The sequence below is a fragment of the Heteronotia binoei genome, chromosome 20 (genome assembly GCF_032191835.1).
Source record: "Heteronotia binoei isolate CCM8104 ecotype False Entrance Well chromosome 20, APGP_CSIRO_Hbin_v1, whole genome shotgun sequence".
NCBI lineage: Eukaryota > Metazoa > Chordata > Lepidosauria > Squamata > Gekkonidae > Heteronotia > Heteronotia binoei.
Window position 1 is genome coordinate 33,949,316 of NC_083242.1, and position 25,491 is coordinate 33,974,806.

Here is a 25,491-nt window from a genome sequence, read left to right on the forward strand (position 1 = left end):
CTTTCTTTTTTTTAAATATATGTTATTGAACAAGACAAACAAACAATCAAACAAGCATCATATAAACGTATAGGCCTTGGCCTAGGTACATATACCAATAGGAAATAGATGAAAAACAAAGAAACAAACAAACAATCCATCTCCCTCACCCAACCTCCCTTCACCTTGAGCTGGAGGGGCCTATCCAAAGCTCCATTTCAGATTCCTCATATCTAATCCCATGCGATTTAACCACGAGTCTAACGGGTCCCATGTCTTTTTACAAATCTGTAGGTCTCCCTCTCTTAGTCTAGTCGTTAGCATATCAAGTTCGGCAGCTTCTAAGAGTTTAAATAAAAATTCATTCTTATCAGGTATTTTAGGGGATTTCCAATACTTAGCGTATAACATCCTGGCCGCCGTTACAACACGGAATAACAGTTTTTTTCGATGACTTCGATATTTTTTCTTTAACAATACTCAATAGGTAGAGCTCAGGAGTGTGAGAGAATCTTAATTTAAGAATTTTCTGGCACCAATCATGGATTTGAGCCCAAAATTTTTTTGCGTGCTTACATTGCCACCATATGTGAAAAAGGGTACCCTTTATTCTACCACATTTCCAACATTTGTTAGAATAATTCGTGTAAATCTTTGCCAATCTTATAAAGGTTTTCTTAAAGATCGCTGATTTAGTTAATTGAATATTTTGCCGCCAAATTTCCTCCCATTCCTTTGTTTTCTCGTCGTTACCACAATCCACCCCTTCAGACTATAACCGAGACCCAAGTTCCTAATCAAAGCCGTATCTTATGGTACGAACAAAAACCCTATTCATGAACCTGCGGTTCTCCCAGTCTCCGCATCGTCGCTATATTTAATATTCCCGTTCTTGCCGCTGTGCAGATAATTTAGACCTGCACCAATCTGGCCAGCCACATCAGCGACTTGTTTTATAGACTGCGTTTATACCGAGGGTGTCAAACTCACTTGTTATGAGGGCCGGATCTGACATAAATGAGAGCTATCAGGCTGGGCCAGGGGTCATAAAATGTAACGCCAGGTAGCACAGATATAAACTTTATAAAGGTGACTTTTTCCTGATAGCTGCCTTGCGGAAGGTAGAGTCATCCACACTCCTGATCAGTTTGGGGAGGGGCGGTGGCTCAGTGGTAGAGCATCTGCTTGGTAAGCAGACGGTCCCAGGTTCAATCCCCGGCATCTCCAACTAAAAAAGGTCCGGGCAAGTAGGTGTGAAAAAACTCAGCTTGAGACCCTGGAGAGCCGCTGCCAGTCAGGGGAGGGACGGTGGCTCAGCGGTACAGCATCTGCTTGGTAAGCAGAAGGTCCCAGGTTCAATCCCCGGCATCTCCAACTAAAAAAGGTCCGGGCAAGTAAGCGTGAAAAACCTCAGCTTGAGACCCTGGAGAGCCGCTGCCAGTCAGGGGAGGGACGGTGGCTCAGCGGTAGAGCATCTGCTTGGTAAGCAGAAGGTCCCAGGTTCAATCCCCGGCATCTCCAACTAAAAAGTGTCCAGGAAAAGAGGTGTGAAAAACCTCAGCTTGAGACCCTGGAGAGCCGCTGCCAGTCTGAGCAGACAAGACTGACTTTGATGGACCCAGGGTCTGATTCAGTAGAAGGCAGCTTCATATGTTCATATGTCTAAGGGGAGGGACAATGGTGCAGTGGTAGAGCATCTGCTTGGTAAGCAGAAGGTCCCAGGTTCAATCCCCGGCATCTCCAACTAAAAAGTGTCCAGGCAAATAGGTGTGAAAAACCTCAGCTTGAGACCCTGGAGAGCCGCTGCCAGTCTGAGTAGACAAGACTGACTTTGATGGACCCAGGGTCTGATTCAGTAGAAGGCAGCTTCATATGTTCATATATGTTCATATGTCTAAAGGGAGGGACAATGGTGCAGTGGTAGAGCATCTGCTTGGTAAGCAGAAGGTCCCAGGTTCAATCCCCGGCATCTCCAACTAAAAAGTTACCAGGCAAATAGGTGTGAAAATCCTCCGCTTGAGACCCTGGAGAGCTGCTGCCAGTCAGGGGAGGGACGGTGGCTCAGTGGCAGAGCATCTGCTTGGTAAGCAGAAGGTCCCAGGTTCAATCCCCGGCATCTCCAAGTAAAAAGGGTCCAGGTGTGAAAAACCTCCGCTTGAGACCCTGGAGAGCTGCTGCCAGTCAGGGGAGGGATGGTGGCTCAGCGGCAGAGCATCTGCTTGGTAAGCAGAAGGTCCCAGGTTCAATCCCCGGCATCTCCAAGTAAAAAGGGTCCAGGTAAATAGGTGTGAAAAACCTCAGCTTGAGACCCCTGGAGAGCCGCTGCCAGTCTGAGTAGACAAGACTGACTTTGATGGACCGAGGGGGGTCTGATTCAGTAGAAGGCAGCTTCATATGCTCATATGACAAACACAATTAAAGATTTTTTTAAAAGCTTAAAACTTAAAGCTTAAAGCATTTTTTAAAGCTTAAAGCATTAGCACCCTTGCAACATTCTGTTTATGTAACAGTCTCTGATAACTAATGCCTCTTACTCAGAATTATTGCATCAAAATCTGGAGACAATGTCTGTGCTGTAGCAATCTCGAGTATGCTGTTCAAGTGCTGTTCAGTAGAACAAAGTAGAAGTCAAGTGGCACATTTAATACCAACAAAGTTTTATTCAGAATGTTCTACTGCTTCAGACCAACACGGCTACCCACTTGGATCTATCTTCAGATGTTCTTTAGGTGTGTACCTGTAAGCTGCAAACCCTACTTTTGGTTTATTGACATTCATTACAGAAATCTTATGTGGCCAATGCTTTCAGCCTAAGACCCAGGGGAAAACATGAAATGGCTGGGCATTGGGAGGTTTTGTACATAAGTTGTTTCATGCGCTGGTCAGCCAGTACAGAAAATAGAGGCTTTGGTCTGTAGCTCCTGTGCAATTGAGCAAGGGTTGCAAAGCAAGCTGTGATGCAGAAGGAAGCAAGAGAGAGGGAGAAGGAAGCAGATGACAGTAAGTTGCTTGTGGGCCTGACAGGAGCCCTCTGGAGACCTGATCTGGCCCACGGGCCAAATGTCTGACATCCCTGATTTTTACCCTACCTTTCTCCCCTGCCCTGGGGATCCAAAGCAGCTGACAATATTCTCCGCACCTCTATTTTACCCTCACAACACCCCTGCAAGTGTTTGACTGGCCCCAGCCCCCCAGCAAGATTCCGTGGCACAGTCGGGAATCGAACCTGGGTTTCCCAGATCCCAGCTGGCATGCTCATTATCATCCCTTCAGGAGTTTGCCAAAACCCAGGTTTGCAGAAGAATGAAAGGTTGTAAAAAATAAGTAATGTGGGGTCAAAAGGCCTCCAAACTTCCTTGCAATGGCTGCATTTATGGAGGAGGAGGAGGAGACGACGGCATTGGATTTATATTCCACCCTCCCCTCTGAATCTCAGAGTGGTCACAATCTCGATCTTCTTCCCCCACAACAGGCACCCTGTGAGGTGGGTGGGGCTGAGAGAGCTCTGACAGAAACTGCCCTTTCAAGGACAACTCTGTGAGAGCTGTGGCTGACCCAAGGCTATTCCAGAAGCTGCAAGTGGAGGAGTGGGGAATCAAACCCGGTTCTTCCAGATAAGACAGCTCTGGCTGACCCAAGGCCATTCCAGCAGCTGCAAGTGGAGGAGTGGGGAATCAAACCTGGTTCTCCCAGATAAGAGAGCTCTGGCTGACCCAAGGCCATTCCAGCAGCTGCAAGTGGAGGAGTGGGGAATCAAACCTGGTTCTCCCAGATAAGAGAGCTCTGGCTGACCCAAGGCCATTCCAGCAGCTGAAAGTGGAGGAGTGGGGAATCCAACCAGGTTCTCCCAGATAAGAGAGCTCTGGCTGACCCAAGGCCATTCCAGCAGCTGCAAGTGGAGGAGTGGGGAATCAAACCCGGTTCTCCCAGATAAGAGAGCTATGGCTGACCCAAGGCCATCCCAGCAGGTGCAAGTGGAGGAGTGGGGAATCAAACCCGGTTCTCCCAGATAAGAGAGCTATGGCTGACCCAAGGCCATCCCAGCAGGTGCAAGGGGAGGAGTGGGGAATCCAACCCGGTTCTCCCAGATAAGAGAGCTCTGGCTGACCCAAGGCCATTCCAGCAGCTGCAAGTGGAGGAGTGGGGAATCCAACCCGGTTCTCCCAGATAAGAGAGCTATGGCTGACCCAAGGCCATTCCAGCAGCTGCAAGTGGAGGAGTGGGAAATCAAACCCGGTTCTCCCAGATAAGAGAGCTCTGGCTGACCAAAGGCCATTCCAGCAGCTGCAAGTGGAGGAGTAGGGAATCAAACCCGGTTCTCCCAGATAAGAGAGCTATGGCTGACCCAAGGCCATCCCAGCAGCTGCAAGTGGAGGAGTGGGGAATCCAACCCGGTTCTCCCAGATAAGAGAGCTATGGCTGACCCAAGGCCATTCCAGCAGCTGCAAGTGGAGGAGTGGGGAATCAAACCCGGTTCTCCCAGATAAGAGAGCTATGGCTGACCAAAGGCCATTCCAGCAGCTGCAAGTGGAGGAGTAGGGAATCAAACCCGGTTCTCCCAGATAAGAGAGCTATGGCTGACCCAAGGCCATCCCAGCAGCTGCAAGTGGAGGAGTGGGGAATCAAATCCGGTTCTCCCAGATAAGAGAGCTATGGCTGACCCAAGGCCATTCCAGCAGCTGCAAGTGGAGGAATCGGGAATCAAATCCGGTTCTTCCAGATAAGAGAGCTCTGGCTGACCCAAGCCTATTCCAGCAGCTGCAAGTGGAGGAGTGGGGAATCAAACCTGGTTCTCCCAGATAAGAGAGCTCTGGCTGACCCAAGGCCATTCCAGCAGCTGCAAGTGGAGGAATCGGGAATCAAATCCGGTTCTTCCAGATAAGAGAGCTCTGGCTGACCCAAGGCTATTCCAGCAGCTGCAAGTGGAGGAATCGGGAATCAAACCCGGTTCTCCCAGATAAGAGAGCTCTGGCTGACCCAAGGCCATTCCAGCAGCTGCAAGTGGAGGAGTGGGGAATCAAACCCATTTCTCCCAGATTAGAGTCTATGCAACTTAACTGCTACACTAAAACGAATAATCATTTCGGAGAAGGTTCGGGCTGTATTTTGGCTGGCACCGGAACTGCAGTGTACATCAAGGGACCCACCTGAAGATTCAGTAGGGGGCTACTGAGAAACCCAAGAACAGAAAGGTATTGAGGAAGAGGGGTGGGGTGAGGTGGAAACAGCTAACAGGAGGGATGAAGGGGGAACAGATTTAGGTTTTCCTCTCTCGTGTGTGTCCTCATGCTACCCCTCTTGCTCGAGATAACATGTATACTACGCTATGGCAATTTTATGTATGCTAAATGCCTAAACCTCTGAACAAATTTGGAGATTCTCTTCCGGGTGGGTCCCTCCCTTCAGTCTCCCACCTGGCTGGGAGGCAGGGGCTCCTTGTTTCTTCCCCAGGCTGGGATTCAGGCTCCTCCACATCAAAAGTCAGCAGTGTCCAAATGGAATTAAGATGAGTGGGGGGAGGGGGAGAATGGGGAAAGTTTCCAAAGCTGTCAACAAGTCCCTTCAAAGGCGCTGCTCATAGAATTGTTCCACTTTGGCTTGTTTTGACCCTCGTGCAAACCCAAGCCAGTTCAGATCCAGTTCTTCCACAACCAGCCAGCGGTTCCCTCTCCCTACCCCCCCCCCAACAGGAGCTTCCCTTGTGCAGAAAGGGGGTCCTCAAGCTTGGGACCCAGCCTAACTCACCACGACCACTTGATAAACCAGCAGCAGCAAGAAGAAAGAAGGGAGAAGGAGAAGAAAGAGAAGGAGGAGAAGGAGAAGGAGGAGAAGGAGAAGAAGAAAAAAATTGTATATCCCGCCCTTCACTCTGAATCTCAGAGCCGCTCACAATCTCCTTTACCTTCCTCCTCCACAACAGACACCCTGTGAGGTCAGTGGGGCTGAGAGAGCTCTCCCAGAAGCTGCCCTTTCAAGGACAGCTCTGCCACAGCTATGGCTGACCCAAGGCCATTCCAGCAGCTGCAACTGGGGGAGTGGGGAATTAAACCTGGTTCTCCCAGGTAAGAGTCCGCGCACCTAACCACTGCACCAAACTGCCTCTCTCTCTTGTAGAAGGGTGGAGGGAGCGGAGCTGCTGTGACTGCCCAGGCGAAGGGGGGGTTAGCTTGTGGAACTCAAGGCAACTTACAGTGCTGAGAGCCCAGGGCCACCAAAACGGTCCCCCCCACCCAACAACAACAAATATGTTGGATTTATATCCCACCCTTCACTCTGAATCTCAGAGCAGCTCACAATCTCCTTTACCTTCCTCCTCCACAACAGACACCCTATGAGGTAGGTGGGGCTGAGAGTGCTCTTCCAGAAGCTGCCCTTTCAAGGACAGAGTCTTAGAGCAGCCTACAATCTCCTTTACCTTCCTCCCCCACAACAGACACCCCGTGAGGCGGGTGGGGCTGGAGAGGCTCTCACAGCAGCTGCCCTTTCAAGGACAGTCTCAGAGCAGCCCACAATCTCCTTTACCTTCCTCCTTCACAACAGACACCCTGTGAGGTAGGTGGAGCTGAGAGAGCTCTCCCAGAAGCTGCCCTTTCAAGGACAGCTCTGCCAGAGCTCTGGCTGACCCAAGGCCATTCCAGCAGCTGCAAGAGGAGGAGCGGGGAATCAAACCCGGGTCTCCCAGGTAAGAGTCCGCGAACCACTTCACCAAACGGGCCAAGAAAAGATGTCCCTCTGCGCAAGGCAGAGGGGAGGCACTTCTGAGAGTCCAACTGTGCCCCCTCTGAAAGGGAGGGGGAAGTGGCGGGGGATACCTTCAAAAGTGCAATCCATCCCGGCTGGCCCGCGAGAGCTGTGGCAGAGAAGTTGCGCAGGCCCCTGAGGGGCCCGGCTTGCAGTGTGCAAAGGAGACCAGCTCTTCTGGTTGTGGGAAAGTGTGCAACTTGGGACTGGAGAGAGAAAGAGATTTATTTATTTGGAAAGGAGCACCTCTCTCTCTCTCTCTCTGGGCACGCTCTCCTCCTCCTCTCTGCCCCCCCTCCCAGCCCGCTGGAATGAGGGCGGAATTGTGAATCACGGATTTAGCATGAGGTGATGCTGCCTTGACCAATCAGGGCCCAGCCAGGCTCTTCAGCAGCCAGACGCGCAGGCCTTTCCACCCGCCCCGCAGCCTCCAAGGTGAATGGCACCCGAGGTTACTGCCGGGCAGCCCGGATTAACCCTTTCCCCGCTGCAACGCAGGCCAGAGGGGTTACTCTAGGTCAGTGGCTGGATTAACCTCACCACCGGAGTCGGATGGGTACGTTTTGGAAAGTAGGAGCTATGCAGATGGGGAGAGGTCTCTTGTTCTAGCTCTCTGGGTTTTTAAAGAATTCTTTTCAGAACAGGCAGAGCCTCCAGCTCGGGTTGCCAACTGCCAGCTGGCGCCTGGAGATCGCCCAGATTTTCAACTGATCTCCGGACTGCAAGGATCGGTTCCCTCTGGAGACAATGGTCGCTTGGGAGGGCGGATTGGGTGGCGTTGCACCCCGCCAAGCTCCTTCCCCTCAACAAACTCTGCCCTCCCCAGCCTTCACCTCCCAAAACTCCTGGAATTTCCCAACCCAGTTGCCAGTCGAGGGTTGCCAGCCTCCAGGTGGGGCCTGGAGACCTCCAGCTTTCATTGCTGTATCATGCTGAGGCCCCTCCCCTCATCAAACCCCGCCCTCTCCCAGATCCACCCCCAAAGTCTCCAGTTATTTTCCAACACACACCTGGCAACTGTATGCCATCTAGGATTGCCAAGTCCAATTCAAGAAATATCTGGGGACTTTGGGGATGGAGCCAGGAGACTTTGGGGGGTGGAGCAAGGATATATTGGGGGTGGAGCCTGGAGCAAGGTTGTGACAAGCATGATTGAGCTCCAAAAGGACTTCTGGCCATCACACTGAAAGGGACCGCACACCTTTTAAATTCCTTCCCCCCATTGGAAATAATGAGGAGCGCCTTCCTTTGCGGGCTCCTAGAATTAGAACCCTTGGTCCAATCCTTTGAAACTTGGAGGGTATTTTGGGGAGAGTGCTATGCTGAAAATGTGATGCCTCCACCTCAAAAAACAGCTTCCCCCCAGAGCCCCAGATCTCTCTCTCTCTCTCGGCTTGGCTTCGCGAACGAAGATTTAGGAAGGGTGCAATAGTCCACGTCTGCTGCAGGCTCGCTGGTGGCTGACAAGACCAATGCGGGACAGGCAGGTCCGGCCACAGTGGCTGCAGGGAAAAGTCTGATTTAGGGTTGGTGCTGTAGCCCCAGATACCCACAGATCAATTCTCCACTATGCCCTATGGGAATCGTCTCCATAGGGAATAATGGAGTGCCCAGCAGACATTTCCACCCCCCTTCGCTTTCTGATGATCCTGAAGCAGGGGGAAGGCCTCCAAACCAGGGGATCCCCTGTCCCCACCTGGGGACTGGCAACCCTACCTCCAACACAAATCAAGCTCTGTCTATAGCAGGAGAAAAGACGGAAAGTTCAGGAGCACCTTAAAGAATAACCAAATTTGTGGCAGGGGGTGAGCTTTTGGGAGTCGCCGCTCACTTCTTCAGAGAACTCCCCAAACTCCTCCCCTGCCACAAATATCCTTAAGGCTTTAAGTTAGCCTTGTTCTTTTCTGCTCCCTCCAATACATTCACTACAATCGCGACGGCCCTGTGTATCTGACGTTGCATCTAGCGATGTCGTGACGGCATAATATACAGATCTGGACGCAGCTGCCAACAGACCCTCAAAAGACCAGCTTCTTGGGCCTTTCACGAGCCACCCTGATCTGCAGAGACGATCCGACGAAGTGTTTTTGCAGTTTGGAAAGAAGTGCCAGCCCAGTGGCCGCAAAGGACCCAGGCGCAGGAGTGCGGGAAAGAGCTGCCGATCTCTCCAGCCCACCCTCAACCTCTTCCGAAACGAAACACAGCAAAGGGCAATGCAACAACAGGGCAGCTTTTGTGATTCTAAACCAGGGGAGCCAAACTCTGGCTCATACATATTGTGTGGCTCTTGAAGCTCCCACTACCCCGACAGCTGGTTTGGAAAATGCATTTAAAGTTGAAGTTGCTTTCTTTCCACCTCTCCCTCCTCTCTCCCTTCCCCCATCTATATCCTTCCATCCTTTCTCCCTCCCTTCCTTCCCCCCTCCCTTCCTGTCTTGCAGCTCTCAAACATCTGACATTTATTCTTTGAGGCTCTTACATTAAGCAAGTTTGGCCACCCCTGTTCTAAACCTAATAGGGGATTAAAAGTCACCATTGGCTAAGATGGGGGGAAAAAAGAAAATCACAGAAAGTCTGCCACTCTGAGCATGTTAAGAATCGCTTTTTCTGGATCAGACTGGACATCGGGGCCCTGCCTTCACCCAGCCAGGGGGTTTCAAAGACACTCACAAGTTAGGTGCAGAGCCAGTTTGGTGTAGTGGTTAAGTGTGCGGACTCTTATCTGGGAGAACCTGGTTTGATTCCCCACTCCTCCACTTGCACCTGCTGGAATGGCCTTGGGTCAGCCATAGCTCTGGCAGAGGTTGTCCTTGAAAGGGCAGCTGCTGTGAGAGCCCTCTCCAGCCCCACCCACCTCACAGGGTGTCTGTTGTGGGGGAGGAAGGGAAAGGAGATTGTGAGCCACTCTGAGACTCTTCGGAGTGGAGGGCGGGATATAAATCCAATATCTTCTTCTTCTTCTTCTTCATCTCTCTCTGTTGGCACACAGCATCTGGAACTGCAAGCTAGACTGCCCCTGAGCATTCCATTTAAGTATCACAGTCAATGGTTCTTGACAGACTCATATCCCTCCAGGACTTGTTCAATCCTGTTTTGTTTTTAAAGATTAGCAAGCACCTTTCATCTTATAGCAAGGCGTTCCAGCATATAATTCCCAAAGCTTCGCCAGCTTCTAAACTTTTGCACTGTGTGGGCCCCCAAAGTTCTGCATTTGGAGTGGGAGAGGGGGAAATCCTGTTTATCGCTTGATAATCCTTTTATCAAGACTCTCCTCTGCCCCCCTGCCACTTGGTTGTTTGTATTCAGAACCAGGGCTGGCCCTAGGGTGTGCGGCACCCCAGGCAGAGTTGCCAGCCACCGCCCCCTCCATGGCTCTGCCCCTCCGCGTTGCCCCCTCCCTTCCCCTTTTGCGCTTCCCCCCCAATACAGAAGCTGTGCGCTGGCCAAGAGCCCTCCCCACCTATCTCTGATTATCAGAATCGTCGGAGAGGGGCAGGGAGGGCTTCTGGCCAGCACACAGTCTCTGTATCTTTCTCTGAGCATCCGAGGAAACTCAGGGAGTGATAAAGAGACTGCGCGCCAGCCAGGTGGCAAAATTTGGGCATTTGTCCATGGCACCAGGGCACGAGGGCCCAATTTGGTGCCCTCCCCAGCCCAGCACCCTAGGCAAATGCCTCGTTCGCCTAGCGGGAGGGCCAGCCCTGGTCAGACCTAGAAAGGTCTGCACACGTTCACCTTTTCTCATCGCGTGATCTTCACCAGTTTTTGTTATCATCGGAAAGGTCGATCGCAGGAGGACAAAAATCAAAAACATGAAATGGCTGGACTGGGAACAGACCGCCCTGGGCCTAAGTATTAGAGCAGGGGTGTCAAACATGCAGTTCGGGGGCCAAATCAGGCCCCCGGAAGGCTCCTATCAGGTCCCCAAGCAACTGGCTGTCCTCTGATTCCTTCTTCTTATATCTTACTTCCTTCTGCATAAGAGTTTGCTTTGCAAGGCTTGCTCAACTGCTCAGAAACTACAGAGCAATACCTCTATTTTCTCCATTGGCTGAGGCTCCCTCCCCCAGTCCCCTGGATCCCATGGGAGAAATACAAAGAAAGCATCCTTAAGACCAATGAGTGCTAACGTTTTAAGCGTGTTTTAAGTTTTAATAAATATATTTGTGTTTGTCTGCGCTCTTTATAAAATATAGATCTCTCCTACCTAATCTTAGGTACACACATGCCCCAACCCGACAATGGGGAGGGATGGTGGCTCAGTGGTAGAGCCTCTGCTTGGTAAGAAGAAGGTCCCAGGTTCAATCCCTGGCATCTCCAGCTAAAAAGGGTCCAGGCAAGTAGGCGTGAAAAGCCTCAGCTTGAGACCCAGGAGAGCCGCTGCCAGTCTGAGTAGACAATACTGACTTTGATGGACCGAGGGTCTGATTCAGTAGAAGGCAGCTTCATATGTTCATATGGCTCAGCCCCTCAAGGTCTCGTTTATGTCAGATCCGGCCCTCATAGCAAATGAGTTCCACACCGCTGTTAGAGGATGCAACTGGATGAAAAGGAGTACAAAGAATGAAGAGAGACCAAATTCCATTCTGCCATAGGTGAACATAAGCGAAGCCATGTTGAATCAGGCCAGGTGTCCACCCAGTCCAACACTCTGTGTCACACAGTGGCCAAAACCTTGGTGCCAACTGGAGGTCCAGCAGCGGAGCCAGAACTCCAGAAGCCCTCTCACTCTTGCCCCCGCCCCAAGCATCAAGAGTGTTCCCTCAATAGTTTGTGGCTAATAGCCACTGATGGCCCTCTGCTCCAGATGTTTCTCCAGTCCCCTCGTGAAGCTGTCAAGTCTTGCAGCTGCCACAACTTCTTGCAGCAGTGAATTCCACCCGTTAATGACTCTTTGGATGAAGAACTACTTCCCTTCATCTGTTCTAAACCAACTGCTCTTTCATTTCACCGGGAGTTCTTGTTTTGTGAGAAAGGGAGAAAAATACTTCTTTCTCAGCCATCTCTATCCCATGCATAATTTTGTAAACCTCTTGTGTCACACCCTCAGTTTCTCCAAGCTAAAGAGCCTTAACCTCTTGGACCTTTCTACACAGGGAAGCATTCCATCCCTTTAATCATCTTTGCTGTGTTGCTCTTTTCTGAACCTTTTCCAATGCTAGAATATCTTTTTTGAGGCGCAGTGTCAAGACTTGTACACGCTATTCCAAATGAAGCTGCACCATCGATTTATACAGGAACACTATGCAGTCCCCTTCCTACTAATCCGCAGCATAGCACACACTTTGGGAGGGACGGTGGCTCAGTGGTAGAGCCTCTGCTTGGGAAACAGAAGGTCCCAGGGTTCAATCCCCGGCATCTCCAAAAAAGGGTCCAGGCAAATAGGTGTGAAAAACCTCAGCTTGAGACCCTGGAGAGCCGTGAATGGGGCTGTGGCTCAGTGGTAGAGCATCTGTTTGGGAAGCAGAAGGTCCCAGGTTCAATCCCCGGCATCTCCAGCTAAAAAGGGTCCAGGCAAGTAGGCGTGAAAAACCTCAGCTTGAGACCCTGGAGAGCCACTGCTGGTCAGGGGAGGGACGGTGGCTCAGTGGTAGAGCCTCTGCTTGGGAAGCAGAAGGTCCCAGGTTTCAATCCCCGGCATCTCCAAAAAAGGGTCCAGGCAAATAGGTGTGAAAAACCTCAGCTTGAGACCCTGGAGAGCCGCTGCCAGTCTGAGAAGACAATACTGACTTTAATGGGCCAAGGGTCTGAATCAGTATAAGGCAGCTTCATATGTTCATATATGTTCATATGTTATGAGGCTGAACCTGAAAAGCGGGGAAGCTCTAAGCCACTGGGGGTCTCCCCCTGGGGAGATAAGTGCCGTATAATTGAAGTAAATGGTAACATTTTGAAAAAACAAATTTTGACTACCGGCATCAAAGGGATGGGGCACGATGGCAACGGTCATTTTGATTTTTGAGGAGGAGAACTAGAAGAGGCAATGTAGATTTGTCCTTTGCTGGTTAGGTTGCCGATTCTCAGGTGCGGCAGGGGATCCTCCGGTTTGGAGGCCCTCCCCCCACTTAGCATCAGAAAGCGGGGGGGGGGGAAGGAAATGTCTGCTGGGCACTCCATTATTTCCTATGGAGATGGATTCCCAGGGGGTATAAAGGAAAACAGATCCATGGGTACCTGGGAGGGGGACTGTTTTTTGAGGTAGAGGCTCCAAATTTTCAGCACAGCATTTGGTGCCTTTCCTCAAAAAAACCCCCCATGTTTCAAAAAGATTGGACCAGCAAGTCCAATTCTACGAGCCACAAATGAAGGTGCCCCTATCCGTCTTTAGTCCAAATAGAGGGAAAGGCATTAAAAAGGCATGCCGTCCCTTCCAATGTGATGGCCAGAACTTCCTTCAGAGTTCAATTGTGCTTGTCACACCCTTGCTCCTGGCTCCACCCCCAAAGTCCCCAGATATTTCTTGAGTCAGACTTGGCAACCCTATTTGCTGACAGCACCCAAACACAAGTCCTGCCAGCTGGGAGAATTCAGATACGTCTCTGCCCGCCCTTCCAAAAACAGAACATGCCCTTTGACCTGTGACAAAGTCCGTGTCTGAAAAACGACTGACTCCAAGTTACCTTTCAAAATCACCAGGATGTGTTTGCTTTTCGGCGGGCCCTTTAGCAACACAAGTTTGCCCAGTAAGTGGGACAGCCTCCACTTGACAAACCAACAGGTCCAGACTCCCATTCTGATACGCCCGCACTGCCTCAAAGATCAACACACCCTCCGTGGGAGGCAATCATCAACAGACACGGCAGAATGAAAGGGGAGAGTACTGGTTTCGAATGCTGCCTGACTCCCTGCAAGGAGAGATGTAGTCCAGAAAGGAAAAGAGTGGACTAGCTTTCTTCTTGGTGTTTGGGAGGAGCAACAGGGTGCCCTGGCCCCACTGGTGGACCTCCTGATGGTGATGGTACCTGGGTTTTTTGACCACTGTGTGACACAGAGTGTTGGACTGGGTGGGCCACTGGCCTGATCCAACATGGCTTCTCTTATGTTCTTCTGTGACACAGAGTGTTGGACTGGATGGGCCATTGGCCTGATCCAACATGGCTTTTCTTATGTTCTTCCGTGACACAGAGTGTTGGACTGGAGGGGCCATTGGCCTGATCCAACATGGCTTCTCTTATGTTCTTCTGTGACACAGTGTTGGACTGGAGGGGCCACTGGCCTGATCCAACATGGCTTCTCTTATGTTCTTCTGTGATACAGAGTGTTGGACTGGATGGGCCACTGGCCTGATCCAACATGGCTTTTCTTATGTTCTTCCGTGACACAGAGTGTTGGACTGGAGGGGCCATTGGCCTGATCCAACATGGCTTCTCTTATGTTCTTCTGTGACACAGAGTGTTGGACTGGGTGGGCCACTGGCCTGATCCAACATGGCTTCTCTTATGTTCTTATGTGACACAGAGTGTTGGACTGGATGGGCCACTGGCCTGATCCAACATGGCTTCTCTTATGTTCTTATGTGACACAGAGTGTTGGACTGGATGGGCCATTGGTCTGATCCAACATGGCTTCTCTTATGTTCTTATGTGACACAGAGTGTTGGACTGGATGGGCCACTGGCCTGATCCAACATGGCTTCTCTTATGTTCTTATGATCTAGCAGGGAGTTTTTGACGTGGAGGTACACTGAAAAATGTAAGCTGCAATGTCCAACCTAAAGTATTCCACAGTCTGTCTACCTCATTCCACTACACATGGACAGCGATCTGTACTTTCTTAAGCACCAAACTGGCCCTTTTCCAAACTGAGTTTTTTATCTGGACACGCCAAGGATTGCACCAGGGATAACTAAGCGGGGGACATGATAGGGGTTTTATAAAATTATGCACGGGATGGAAAGAGTTGACAAAGAGAACTTTTTCTCCTTCTCCCAAAAGACTAGGCCATGAACAGTGTCCCCTCTAAACAGAGTTAGTGTGAGCGAGCTCACAGTTTTTCAGCCTCCGGCTCACACAATTTGACTTAGCTCAGGGAAAATGGCCCCAGAGCAAGCTAACTGATGCAGCAGCTCACCGAGTAGAACTTTGGCTCACAAGACTCCACAACTTAGAGGGAGCCTTGGACATGAGAGCATCAACAAAGCTGATGGGCCGTAGGTTAGGATGGGCAAAAGAAAACACTGCTTTACGCAGAGAAGGATTAAAACGTGGAATTCGTGGCCAGAGGAGGTAGCGATGGATAAAGGAATAAAGGACCCGAGTTCAGATTGTAGACCACTGTAAAGGAACCACACCCAGTTTCAGAATGTTGAGAGCGTGCCCACAAAGGACAGGCCATGAAGTGGGGGAAGGGGGGGTGGAATAATACACGCAAAGCACATGATAGGGTTGCCAATCCCCAGGTGGGGGCAGGGGATCCCCCGGTTTGGAGGCCCTCCCCCCCGCTTCAGGGTCATCAGAAAGCGGGGGGAGGGGAGGGAAATGTCTGCTGGGAACTCTGTTATTCCCTAGGGAGATTTATTCCCATAGAAAATAATGGAGAATTGATCCGCGGATATCTAGGGCTCGGGGGGCCCCCTGTTTTTTCAGGTAGAGGCACCAAATTTTCAGCATAGCATCTAGTGCCTCTCCCCAAAATAACTCCTAAGTTTCAAAAAGATTGGACCAGGGGGTCCAATGCTATGAGCCCCAAAAGAAGGTGCCCCTATCCTTCATTATTTCCTATGGAAGGAAGGCATTGAAAAGGTGTGCCATCCCATTAAATGTGATGGCCAGAACTCCCTTTGGAGTTCAATGATGCTTGTCACAGCCTTGATCTTGGCTCCACCCCCAAAGTCTCCTGGCTCCACCCCTAATGTCTCCTGGCTCCACCCCCAAAGTCCCCAGATATTTCTTGAATTGGAGTTGGCAACCGTAGCACATGAGCACTACGGCAACAGCAGGAGGCTGGCAAAATGGCACAGCACTTCACACAAAAGTGTGCGCAAGGGCAACGTCTCTTCCGGCAAAGCCGCCCAGGCTATTGAGGTGGCACGAGAGGGGAACTGAAGGGCCTCGACTGGCTTTGCCAAGCTTTTGGTTAGACCTTGAGAGGTTTTTTGAGCTACAGAGTGGATCAAGCCTTTGAAATGACCCTTCTCAGTTGTTGGCAGTGTATTACAGTGTGATCATATATCACCTTCTCCGTTTGGAGCTGCCCCCATATTGAGACAGTGAGGTGGATCAAATTGGTAGAATATTTAATTCCCAGAATAGAGCAGGGAACGTTTTTATGTAGTATCTTTTGGGAGGAAATCCCACTCCTGTTTAAGCAGCTTCTCTAGAAGTAATGTTCATCTTCTTTCAGATTTCTTGATTTGCGTGGACCTGGATTCGAATCCAGACCCAGAGCAAGCCTTCTCCGGCACAAAATCCCCAAAGTCGAGCCCTGGAGCTGAGGCCGCACTCCGCAGTCTACAGACAAGGTCCAGTTCTTGGGTCAGAGCACAAGGAAAGAACCCCTTTTGCAACAGATACGAGGAACCCTGACCTACTGGCCCAGAATTGCAAAATAAAACAAAAGTCTGGGGCATTTTAAAAGCGAAGCACACTTTGCGTCCACGTGAGCTTTCAGACAGAAACAAAATGAAATTTGTACCACGGTAGCCAATCCCATGTGGGGAAACAAACATGAGCACAACCCAAGGGTTATAGCGACAAATGACTAATATTTGTATAAATTTACAGTACAATGAAGAGAAACAAGTCCCTTCATGAAAGTGTCAGTTTCTTGTATTCAAAAGGGACTCAGTGCCAGTCTCCAGTAGATGCAAAGGCATTCATAAGAACATAAGAGAAACCATGTTGGATCCCGCCAGTGGCCCATTCAGTCCAACACTCTGTGTCACACAGTGGCCAAAAAAACCAGGAGGTCCATCAGTGGGGCTAGAAGCACTCCCACTGTGCCCCCCTCCAATCACCAAGAAGAGAGAGAGTTCCAACGATAGGCTGTGGCTAATAGCCACTGATGGACCTCTGCCCCATATGCTTATCCAGTTTGGAGAGCCAGTTTGGTGTAATAGTTAAGTGTGCGGACTCTTATCTGGGAGAACCGGGTTTGATTCCCCACTCCTCCCCTTACAGCTGCTGGAATGGCCTTGGGTCAGCCACAGCTCTCTTATCTGGGAGAACCGGGTTTGATTCCCCACTCCTCCACTTGCAGCTGCTAGCATGGCCTTGGGTCAGCCATCGCTCTCTTATCTAGGAGAACCAGGTTTGATTCCCCACTCCTCCACTTGCAGCTGCTAGCATGGCCTTGGGTCAGCCAGAGCTCTCTTATCTAGGAGAACCAGGTTTGATTCCCCACTCCTCCACTTGCAGCTGCTAGCATGGCCTTGGGTCAGCCAGAGCTCTGGCAGAAGTTGTCCTTGAAAGGGCAGCTGCTGTGAGAGCCCTCTCCAGCCCCACCCACCTCTCAGGGTGTCTGTTGTGGGGGAGGAAGGGAAAGGAGATTGTAGGCCGCTCTGAGACTCTGTCCTTGAAAGGGCAGCTGCTGTGAGAGCCCTCTCCAGCCCCATCCACCTCACAGGGTGTCTGTTGTGGGGGAGGAAGGGAAAGGAGATTGTAGGCCGCTCTGAGACTCTGTCCTTGAAAGGGCGGCTGCTGTGAGAGCCCTCTCCAGCCCCATCCACCTCACAGGGTGTCTGTTGTGGGGGAGGAAGGTAAAGGAGATTGTGAGCCACTCTGAGGCTCTTCGGAGTGGAGGGCAGGATATAAATCCAATATCTTCTATCTTCTTATCCAATTCCCTCTTGAAGCTGTCTATGCTCGTAGCCGCCACCACCTCCTGTGGCAGTGAATTCCACGTGTTAATCACCCTTGGGGTGAAGGACTTCCTTTTATCAGTTCTAACCCGACTGCGCAGCAATTTCATTGAATGCCCACGAGTTCTCGTATTGTCAGAAAGGGAGAAAAGGACTTCTTTCTCTGCCTTCTCTATCCCATGCATAATACTGTAAACCTCTCTCATGTCACCCCACAGTCGACGTTTCTCCAAGCTAAAGAGCCCCAACCGTTTTAAACTTTACTTCTTAGGGAAAGTGTTCCTGACCTTTAATCATTCTAGTTGTCCTTTTCTGCACTTTCCCCAATGCTGCATCTTTTTTGAGGTGCGGCAACTAGAATTGTACAGAAAATTCAATTTTTCACGTGTAGAAAATGGTCAGAATGCCCTGGAGAGGTCGTCGACTTCCGCTACACCTGTTTCAAGCCTTTATCAACGAGCGATATTCCACAATATGTATACAATACACAGGCTTTGAGCTGTTTGGGAGCTTGAGCCATAATCGAAAGAGCATCTTGTGGAGACTTCGGGTCCCTATGAGTTTTGTTTGAGTGTTGTAAAACTGTGTATTGTATAAATATTGTGGAATATTCCTTGTTGATAAAGGCTTGAAACAGGTGTAGCATAAGTCGATGATCTGTCCAGGAAATTCCGACCATCTCCTACATGTTTGGTCACCCGTGGCGCAGAGTGGTAAAGCTGCAGTACTGCAGTCCTAAGTTCTGCTTACGACCTGAGTTTGATCCTGGTGGAAGCTGGGTTCAGGTAGGCAGCTGAAGGTTGACTCAGTCTTCCATCCTTCCAAGGTCGGTCAAATGAGTACCCAGCTTGCTGGGGGGGAAGCGTAGATAACTGGGGAAGGCAATGGCAAACCACCATGTAAAAAGTCTGCCGTGAAAACATTGTGAAAGCAACATCACCCCAGAGTCCGAAACGATTGGTGCTTGCACAGGGGGCTACCTTTACCTTTAATAGAGATACTAAGTAGGTTCTCTTGGATCCCAGCATCTCTCTCCTTCTTTATTTATTCTTCTCCTTCTTTAGTGGTTACAAGTTTTTAATCCACCTTTCCAGTTTGGAGAGCCAGTTTGGTGTAGTGGTTAAGTGTGCGGACTCTTATCTGGGAGAACTGGGTTTGATTCCCCACTCCTCCACTTGCAGCTGCTGGAATGGCCTTGGGTCTGCCTGAGCTCTCTTATCTGGGAGAACCGGGTTTGATTCCCCACTCCTCCACTTGCAGCTGCTGGAATGGCCTTGGGTCAGCCATAGCTCTGGCAGAGGTTGTCCTTGAAAGGGCAGCTGCTGTGAGAGCCCTCTCCAGCCCCACCCACCTCTCAGGGTGTCTGTTGTGGGAGAGGAAGGGAAAGGAGATTGTAGGCCGCTCTGAGACTCTGTCCTTGAAAGGGCAGCTGCTGGAAGAGCCCTCTCCAGCCCCACCCGCCTCACAGGGTGTCTGTTGTGGGGGAGGAAGATAAAGGAGATTGTGAGCCGCTCTGAGACTCTTCGGAGTGGAGGGCGGGATATAAATCCAATATCTTCATCTACCTCACAGGGTGTCTGTTGTGGGGGAGGAAGGGAAAGGAGATTGTGAGCCGCTCTGAGACTCTTCGGAGTGGAGGGCGGGATATAAATCCAATATCTTCATCTACCTCACAGGGTGTCTGTTGTGGGGGAGGAAGGTAAAGGAGATTGTGAGCTGCTCTGAGACTCTTCGGAGTGGAGGGCGGGATATAAATCCAATATCTTCTTCTTCTTCTAGTCACTGGTCTGATCCAGCAGGCCTCTTCTTACACATGCTTGTGAATAACTACTACCTAGAGGATGCCCTATTTACCCTAAGAGCAGCCCTGCAGGATCAGGGCAAAGGTCCACTGAACCCAGTATCCTGTTTCCAAGAAAGCTCACTCAGAAAGTGGAGCCCTGCTGGATCAGGCCAAGCTGCAGGATGTGGCCTGAAACGCTCCAAAGCAGCTTAGGAAAAGCAGACCTTCCTCTCCAAGCTTGAGGACTTTAGCGGGTCTCCGAGATCTGGGAAATAAACCCCTTTCGTCCACCGCCCGAGAAATGAGGAGGCGCCGGTGATTCCACCCAGACAAGAGGAGCAATGATGCAAAAATAACTGCCTCTTCGGCGAGATCTTCAAATGCGCCCAACACGCCGACCGACTCAAGGTGACCCGAACCAAACCCAAACTAATCAAGACAGAACGGACTTGGGTCCTTATAGATAGAATCGCGGAGGTTGGGTCTATCAATGGTTAGTGGTCGTGGTGACTGAAGGGAACCTCCACATAAAAGGTTAAAGGTAGCCCCCTGTGCAAGCGCCAGTCGTTTCCGACTCTGGGTTGACGTACGTTTTCACAGCAGACTTTTTACGGGGTGGTTTGCCCTTGCCTTCCCCAGCCATCTACGCTTTCCCCCCAGCGACCTGGAGTCGGCTACCTGAACCCAGCTTCCACCGGGATCAAACTCAGGCCGTGAGCAGAGAGCTTGGACTGCAGTACCGCAGCTTTATCCATCTGCGCCACAGAGGCACTAATCCTCTGAATCCCAGAGGCATATTGACTGCTCGATTGATCCCTTGCCTGACGAAAAACCACTGAAACAGGAGCTCAGTCGACACCCTTGTAGCGACGATTATGGGATTTTGTATGAATATCAAATGCACGGATTTCCATGGACATCAGAAATTGCCCAGACTTGTATAAGGACTATAATTCATATCGATGGAAGAAGAAGAAGAAGAAGAAGAAGAAGAAGAAGATATTGGATTTATATCCCGCCCTCCACTCCGAAGAGTCTCAGAGCGGCTCACAATCTCCTTTACCTTCCTCCCCCACAACAGACACCCTGTGAGGTGGGTGGGGCTGGAGAGGACTCTCACAGCAGCTGCCCTTTCAAGGACAACCTCTGCCAGAGCTATGGCTGACCCAAGGCCATTCCAGCAGGTGCAAGTGGAGGAGTGGGGAATCAAACCCGGTTCTCCCAGATAAGAGTCCGCACACTTAACCACTACACCAAACCCTTCCCTTCCCCTCCCCACAACAGACCCCCTGTGAGGTGGGTGGGGCTGGAGAGGGCTCTCCCAGAAGCTGCCCTTTCAAGGACAACCTCTGCCAGAGCTATGGCTGACCCAAGGCCATTCTAGCAGGTGCAAGTGGAGGAGTGGGGAATCAAACCCGGTTCTCCCAGATAAGAGTCTGCACACTTAACCACTACACCAAACTGGCTCTCCTTTCCAAGCTTTTCCATGGTATCCACTCTACTGAAGATTGTAACCAGTGGATTCGACCTTGGGAATTTGGTTGTTTATGTCAATCTTGGTTACTGTCGCAGCATTTTGGGTTGGGTCGCTAACAGTTATATTGTCACGGTTGTCATTCTTCATACATACCGCTCTGAAACAAGCAGTCGATCCTGACTGCCCAGCAAGTGAACGCATACGCACACGCACACAGTACTCACAAAAGAAAAAAAAAAGAGGAACGTCGGACTAGGATAAAGGAAGAAGACCCGGGTTCGAATCCCCACGAGTGCCGTGGAAGTTTGCTGGGCGACCGCTCTCTCAGCCTAAGCTACCTCACAGGGTTGTTGTGAGGATAAAATGGAGAAGAAAAGAAGAGGAGCTGCTTTGGGTCCGTGTTGCGGGGGAAAGGCAGGGTGCCAATAAATTGTATGAATAAATACCGCAAGACAAGATACAGTTAAAGGTTTGGGCCAGTATCTCTGGTGGGTAAACAGCAGTTTTAGAAGGAGAACAGACAGCAGGCTTCTACTCCTGACACAGTATAAAGGCACTGTGGAGAAACGCCATTTTAGTCAGTGGTGGTGCTTCATTTGGCAGGGGTCAGTAAATCCCTCAGCAGGCTTTGTAGCCTTCCCCTCACTCCCCCCCTCCCTTCCAGACCCAAACCAACAACGCTAGGGGGAAAGTCTTCTAGAGAGGCAGGAAGTGCTTTTGTTCTTTGCATGTGTGTTAGCAGGAAGAGAGGGGCAGTTGGAAGCCAGCGCTCGAGCGAGCATGTGGTGAGCAACGGAGGCTCCTGCCTGGGAGGCCCCCAGGCAGGCAGACTAAGTAAGTAATTCACAAGACAGGGCAAGTTTAGATCAGGGCCAGCAGGACGCGTTTATAACACATTTTGTTTGTCAGGCTGTTTGCTGTGCGTGTGCTGTGCTGTGCTAACCTTTTAAACGCAACTGTTTTTGTTTTGTTTTTCTTTTCCTATCTGTTTCTCTTTTTAAATAAATATATTTTTACTGTTTAAATGCTGGCAGTCAATCTCTGTACCACATAGATCCCCAGACCGCTTTAGACCACGCTGTTTTTAAGAAGGGGGCCCCGGGGAAGGGGGAAGGCATGCAGTTGGATAAGGTGCCAATCCTCCAGGGGTGCCCCAAAGAAGCGCTGAGGTCTCTGTGAAACCCAAGTACAGGGTGGCAGAGGACCTTGAGGCCGGGCCTCATAGCTGGAAAGGGGGATTGGGAGTCCTGTTCCTCTCAATCTGAACCCCGGGACTGAGCAGGTGGTGGCAGCGAGCCCAAGGGGCAGGAGGAGAAATAGCTCCCTCCAGGAGTTGGCGACTCCATAGGGAGCTGACGGGACCGGGTCTGAAGGCAGAATCGGGCCGGTTCCGCCACAGGCACAAAATAACCTTTTCTAGGCATCTATTAATAGCAGGGGTCATCTTGTAGAAAAAGAGCGCAACTTATTTGCATATGTCACACATACACCGACAACCTCCGAAGGTGTGCTAAATGATATCAGCTCAGCATCTACCTTAAAATGCTTCTTGAACTAGAATTGTCACAATAAAACCTTACACCCATCATCGTTTTTAAACTTCTTTCTCTTATGTATCCACAGTGGCATAAGGAAGATTTCCATCCGTCTGCTTTAGATGTGTCGGTTATTTTCCCATTTTTTGCGGGGGAAAATATTGGAAAGTTTTGTTAGGTCTTAGAATTCGGCAAAATTCTCACAGGGAGTTTGAACCCAGAAGCAAGTATTTGCGGGGGGGGGGGGAGGTAAGAAAGAAAGAGCACAATAAAATTTAGAGGTTCCAATGGGGTTGCTAATGCCCAAGTGGGGGCAGGGGATCCTCAGGTTTGAAGACCCTCCCCCTGCTTCAGGGTCATCAGAAAGGGGGGGTGGGGGGCAGAAGGGGAAATGTCTGCTGGGCACTCCATTATTCCCTATGGAGTCCGATTCCCGTATGGTATATTGGAGAATCGATCCGTGGGTATCTGTGGTTTGGAGGGGGGGCGTCTGAGGGGGCTGTTTTTTGAGGTAGAGGCACAACATTTACAGCATAGCATCCAGTGCCTCTCCTCAAAATACTCCCCAAGTTTCATAATGATTGGACCAGGGGGTCCAATTCTGTGAGCCCCCAAAGAAGTTGCCCCTATCCTTCCTTGTTTCCTATGGAAGGAAGGCATTGAAAAGGCGTGCGGTCCCTTTCAATGTGATGGCCAGAACTCCCTTTGGAGTTCAGTTGTCACACCCTTGCTCCCGGCTCCACCCACAAAGTCTCCCGGCTCCACCCTAAAAGTCCCTAGATCTTTCCTGAATTGGGAGGTGGCAGCCCGAAGTTCCGGAGCTCCTCTCCTGCGAGCGCCTGCCCCAAATGAGTCCTGATTAATAGGTTCTGGAGCCCAAGCCCCCTTAATGGCCAGGCAGCTGGGGGGGGGGGGGACCGAAGAGGGCTTAAAGGATTCCTCTTAGGCGCTTTGCCACCTCCCATGAGAAATTCCCACGCAGTCCACCGGGCGTTCACCCAGCAGCCAGAAAAGCAGAACAATTTCGCGGCCCCAGCCCTGGCGAAGGTGGAGAAAAACAGCTTGACCACAATGAGCTTCTTGGAAAGAAGCAAGGAGCCGATTGCAAACCCAACAGCAGTTTCCGTCTTGCCTTGCATAAGGGGGGGGGGGGAGAGAGAGAGAGAGGAGAGAGAAGGACTGACCGACAGTAACCCCACTGGTGACGTCAGCCCCCTCTGGGCAGAAGTGGGCGGGGCGTGAAGGAAGAGAATTGAGCTGCCAAGCGAGAACATGGGACGGGGAGGGTGGGGAGAGAGAGAGATGGATTTCCACCGAATCTTATTTCAAATGCACCACGCTGCTGAGGTTGCATCAAAAACCCAGTAGTTTTGGTCTCCTGGGCAGGCAGGTGTTCCAAGGAGAGAGGAGGGAGGCTCCGGGAGGAAACAGCCCGAGCGCACCGCAAGCCCGGTCACCCCACACATCAGGTGAAGAGCGCATAAGCGCACGCAGGCACGCGCGCACACCCCCGGTCCCCCAACTTCGTTCTCCAGGCCCGCAAGCGCCCCCCTTGGCTAGCAACGCCTGGACAATTGCAGCTCCTATTTCTCTGCGCGCGCGCGGGTTCCAATTCCAGGCACGCTTTTGATTTGGAGACGTTTCTAGGGAAATCACGAGGAGGGGGAGGGGGGGAGGCGTGGAGCATGTGCCCAAAAGGACCTGGAGAGCAAAGCTAACTTGGGCGGTGTTGAAAACAGAAAGCATGTAAGACCACCACCCCCTCCCCCGAAAAAGAACACGCCTTCCGGAGCTCCTGTGCGTCTAAGCGCAATTCTCTCCAAGCGCTCCTGTGGATAGAAGCGCAATTCTCTCCATGCGCTCCTGTTTGCAAGAAACAAGACTCTCTCCATGCGCACAGATCCTTCTCCAGGGGCTTCCTTCCGTGGGACGGGTCTCTTTTTGCCCCATTCACAGGCCCAGGGGGCTGAGAGAGAAGCCCCCCCCCTCTCCACCCCCCCATCCACCTCCCCACCCGTTCGAGTACGCACCGTCAATGTCACTCAAGAGAGCCGTGTCAATCTCGCTGGTTTCGTGGAGCGTCAGGGAGGAGTCCAGACCGTGCAGGACGGGGTCTTCGAAGGGGAGGCCGTTCATCTTGGCGGGCCCCCCCTCCAACCGAGGGTCCTTCCAAGGGGGGGTGGGGAACCCAGTAAACAATAAAGTTGGGTTTTCTAAAAAAAAAAAAAATCAAACTCAAGTGACACTTTTAGGGGCCGCCCCCTTTCCTTGGGCGGAGAAGCCACCAGCTGCAAATAGATCCACTGTGCCCCCCCTTCTCCCCCCAAAAGAAATAGCAACAGCAAGCCTTATGGGCTGTGGGGCTGAGCGCTGCTTTCAACCCCCATTTCTGCCCTGACTGGCTCGGGAGGGGAGGGGGAAGCCGAGGGAACGGAGTTGTGAACTGGAGTTCCAGCCTGCTGCTGGGGAGGGAGCAGGGGGGAGGAGCTACGGCGTTAGACTCCGCCTCCTGATCCCTTTGATGGACAGGCCCTGCCTCCAAAGGGGAAATCTGTCAACAGCCCCCCCCCCCCCCATTTCAAGTCTGTTGGCTGCACTGGTCTGTTTGCAAAAGAAGCAAAACTGGAACGGGGAGGGGGGGCGCAACCGCAGTTGGAACAGGCCACATACACACACACCACAAATCCCGCGAAGTCATCAGTAAACACGAGCCCTGAGCGTGCTTACTCTGAAGTAGGCTCGTTGGCTTTGCGGCAGGCTTACTCGCGAGGAAACGCGTGCTTCGGCCCGTGCGTTTGGAATTCTGTTAAAGACCAAAAGAGTTAGGCAAGCGCTGCGTCTTTCTCGCCCTCCAAGGTCTCCCGTGCAGAGCTGCACCTGTTGAATGTCTGCAAGCAATCAGGTTGGGGGGGGGGGGAAGTGTCACAGCATGATGGACAGCTCAAGGAACCCGTGTAGGAACCTTTCCTCCTTGAGCCAGGAAGACCCTTGACTAGGATACTTTTTGTGCGTCTCCTTTGGCCAGCAGTGCTCGTGAGAACCAGCGATTTTATTGCACGCGAATGTAGGGGGTGGGTGAAGAGTGACAATTTAGAAATGTTGCCAGGCGAACGCGTGTCTTGGAAATCCGCTGTGGGTTTTTTTTTGGGGGGGGGGGGGGTATCAAACTCTCCGAATT

General features: G+C 51.2%; 1 protein-coding gene across 1 annotated transcript in view; it reads right to left on the reverse strand.

The window, feature by feature from the left end:
• SREBF1 (sterol regulatory element binding transcription factor 1) overlaps positions 1 to 24,536 on the reverse strand; it is a 67,413-nt gene extending 42,877 nt beyond the window's left edge. Inside the window, exon 1 of the mRNA XM_060260544.1 lies at positions 24,344 to 24,536. Coding sequence (XP_060116527.1) covers positions 24,344 to 24,449 — 106 coding nt within the window. The 5' untranslated portion in view covers positions 24,450 to 24,536. The remainder of the gene's footprint in view (positions 1 to 24,343) is intronic.
• Between the last annotated feature and the right edge of the window lie 955 nt (positions 24,537 to 25,491).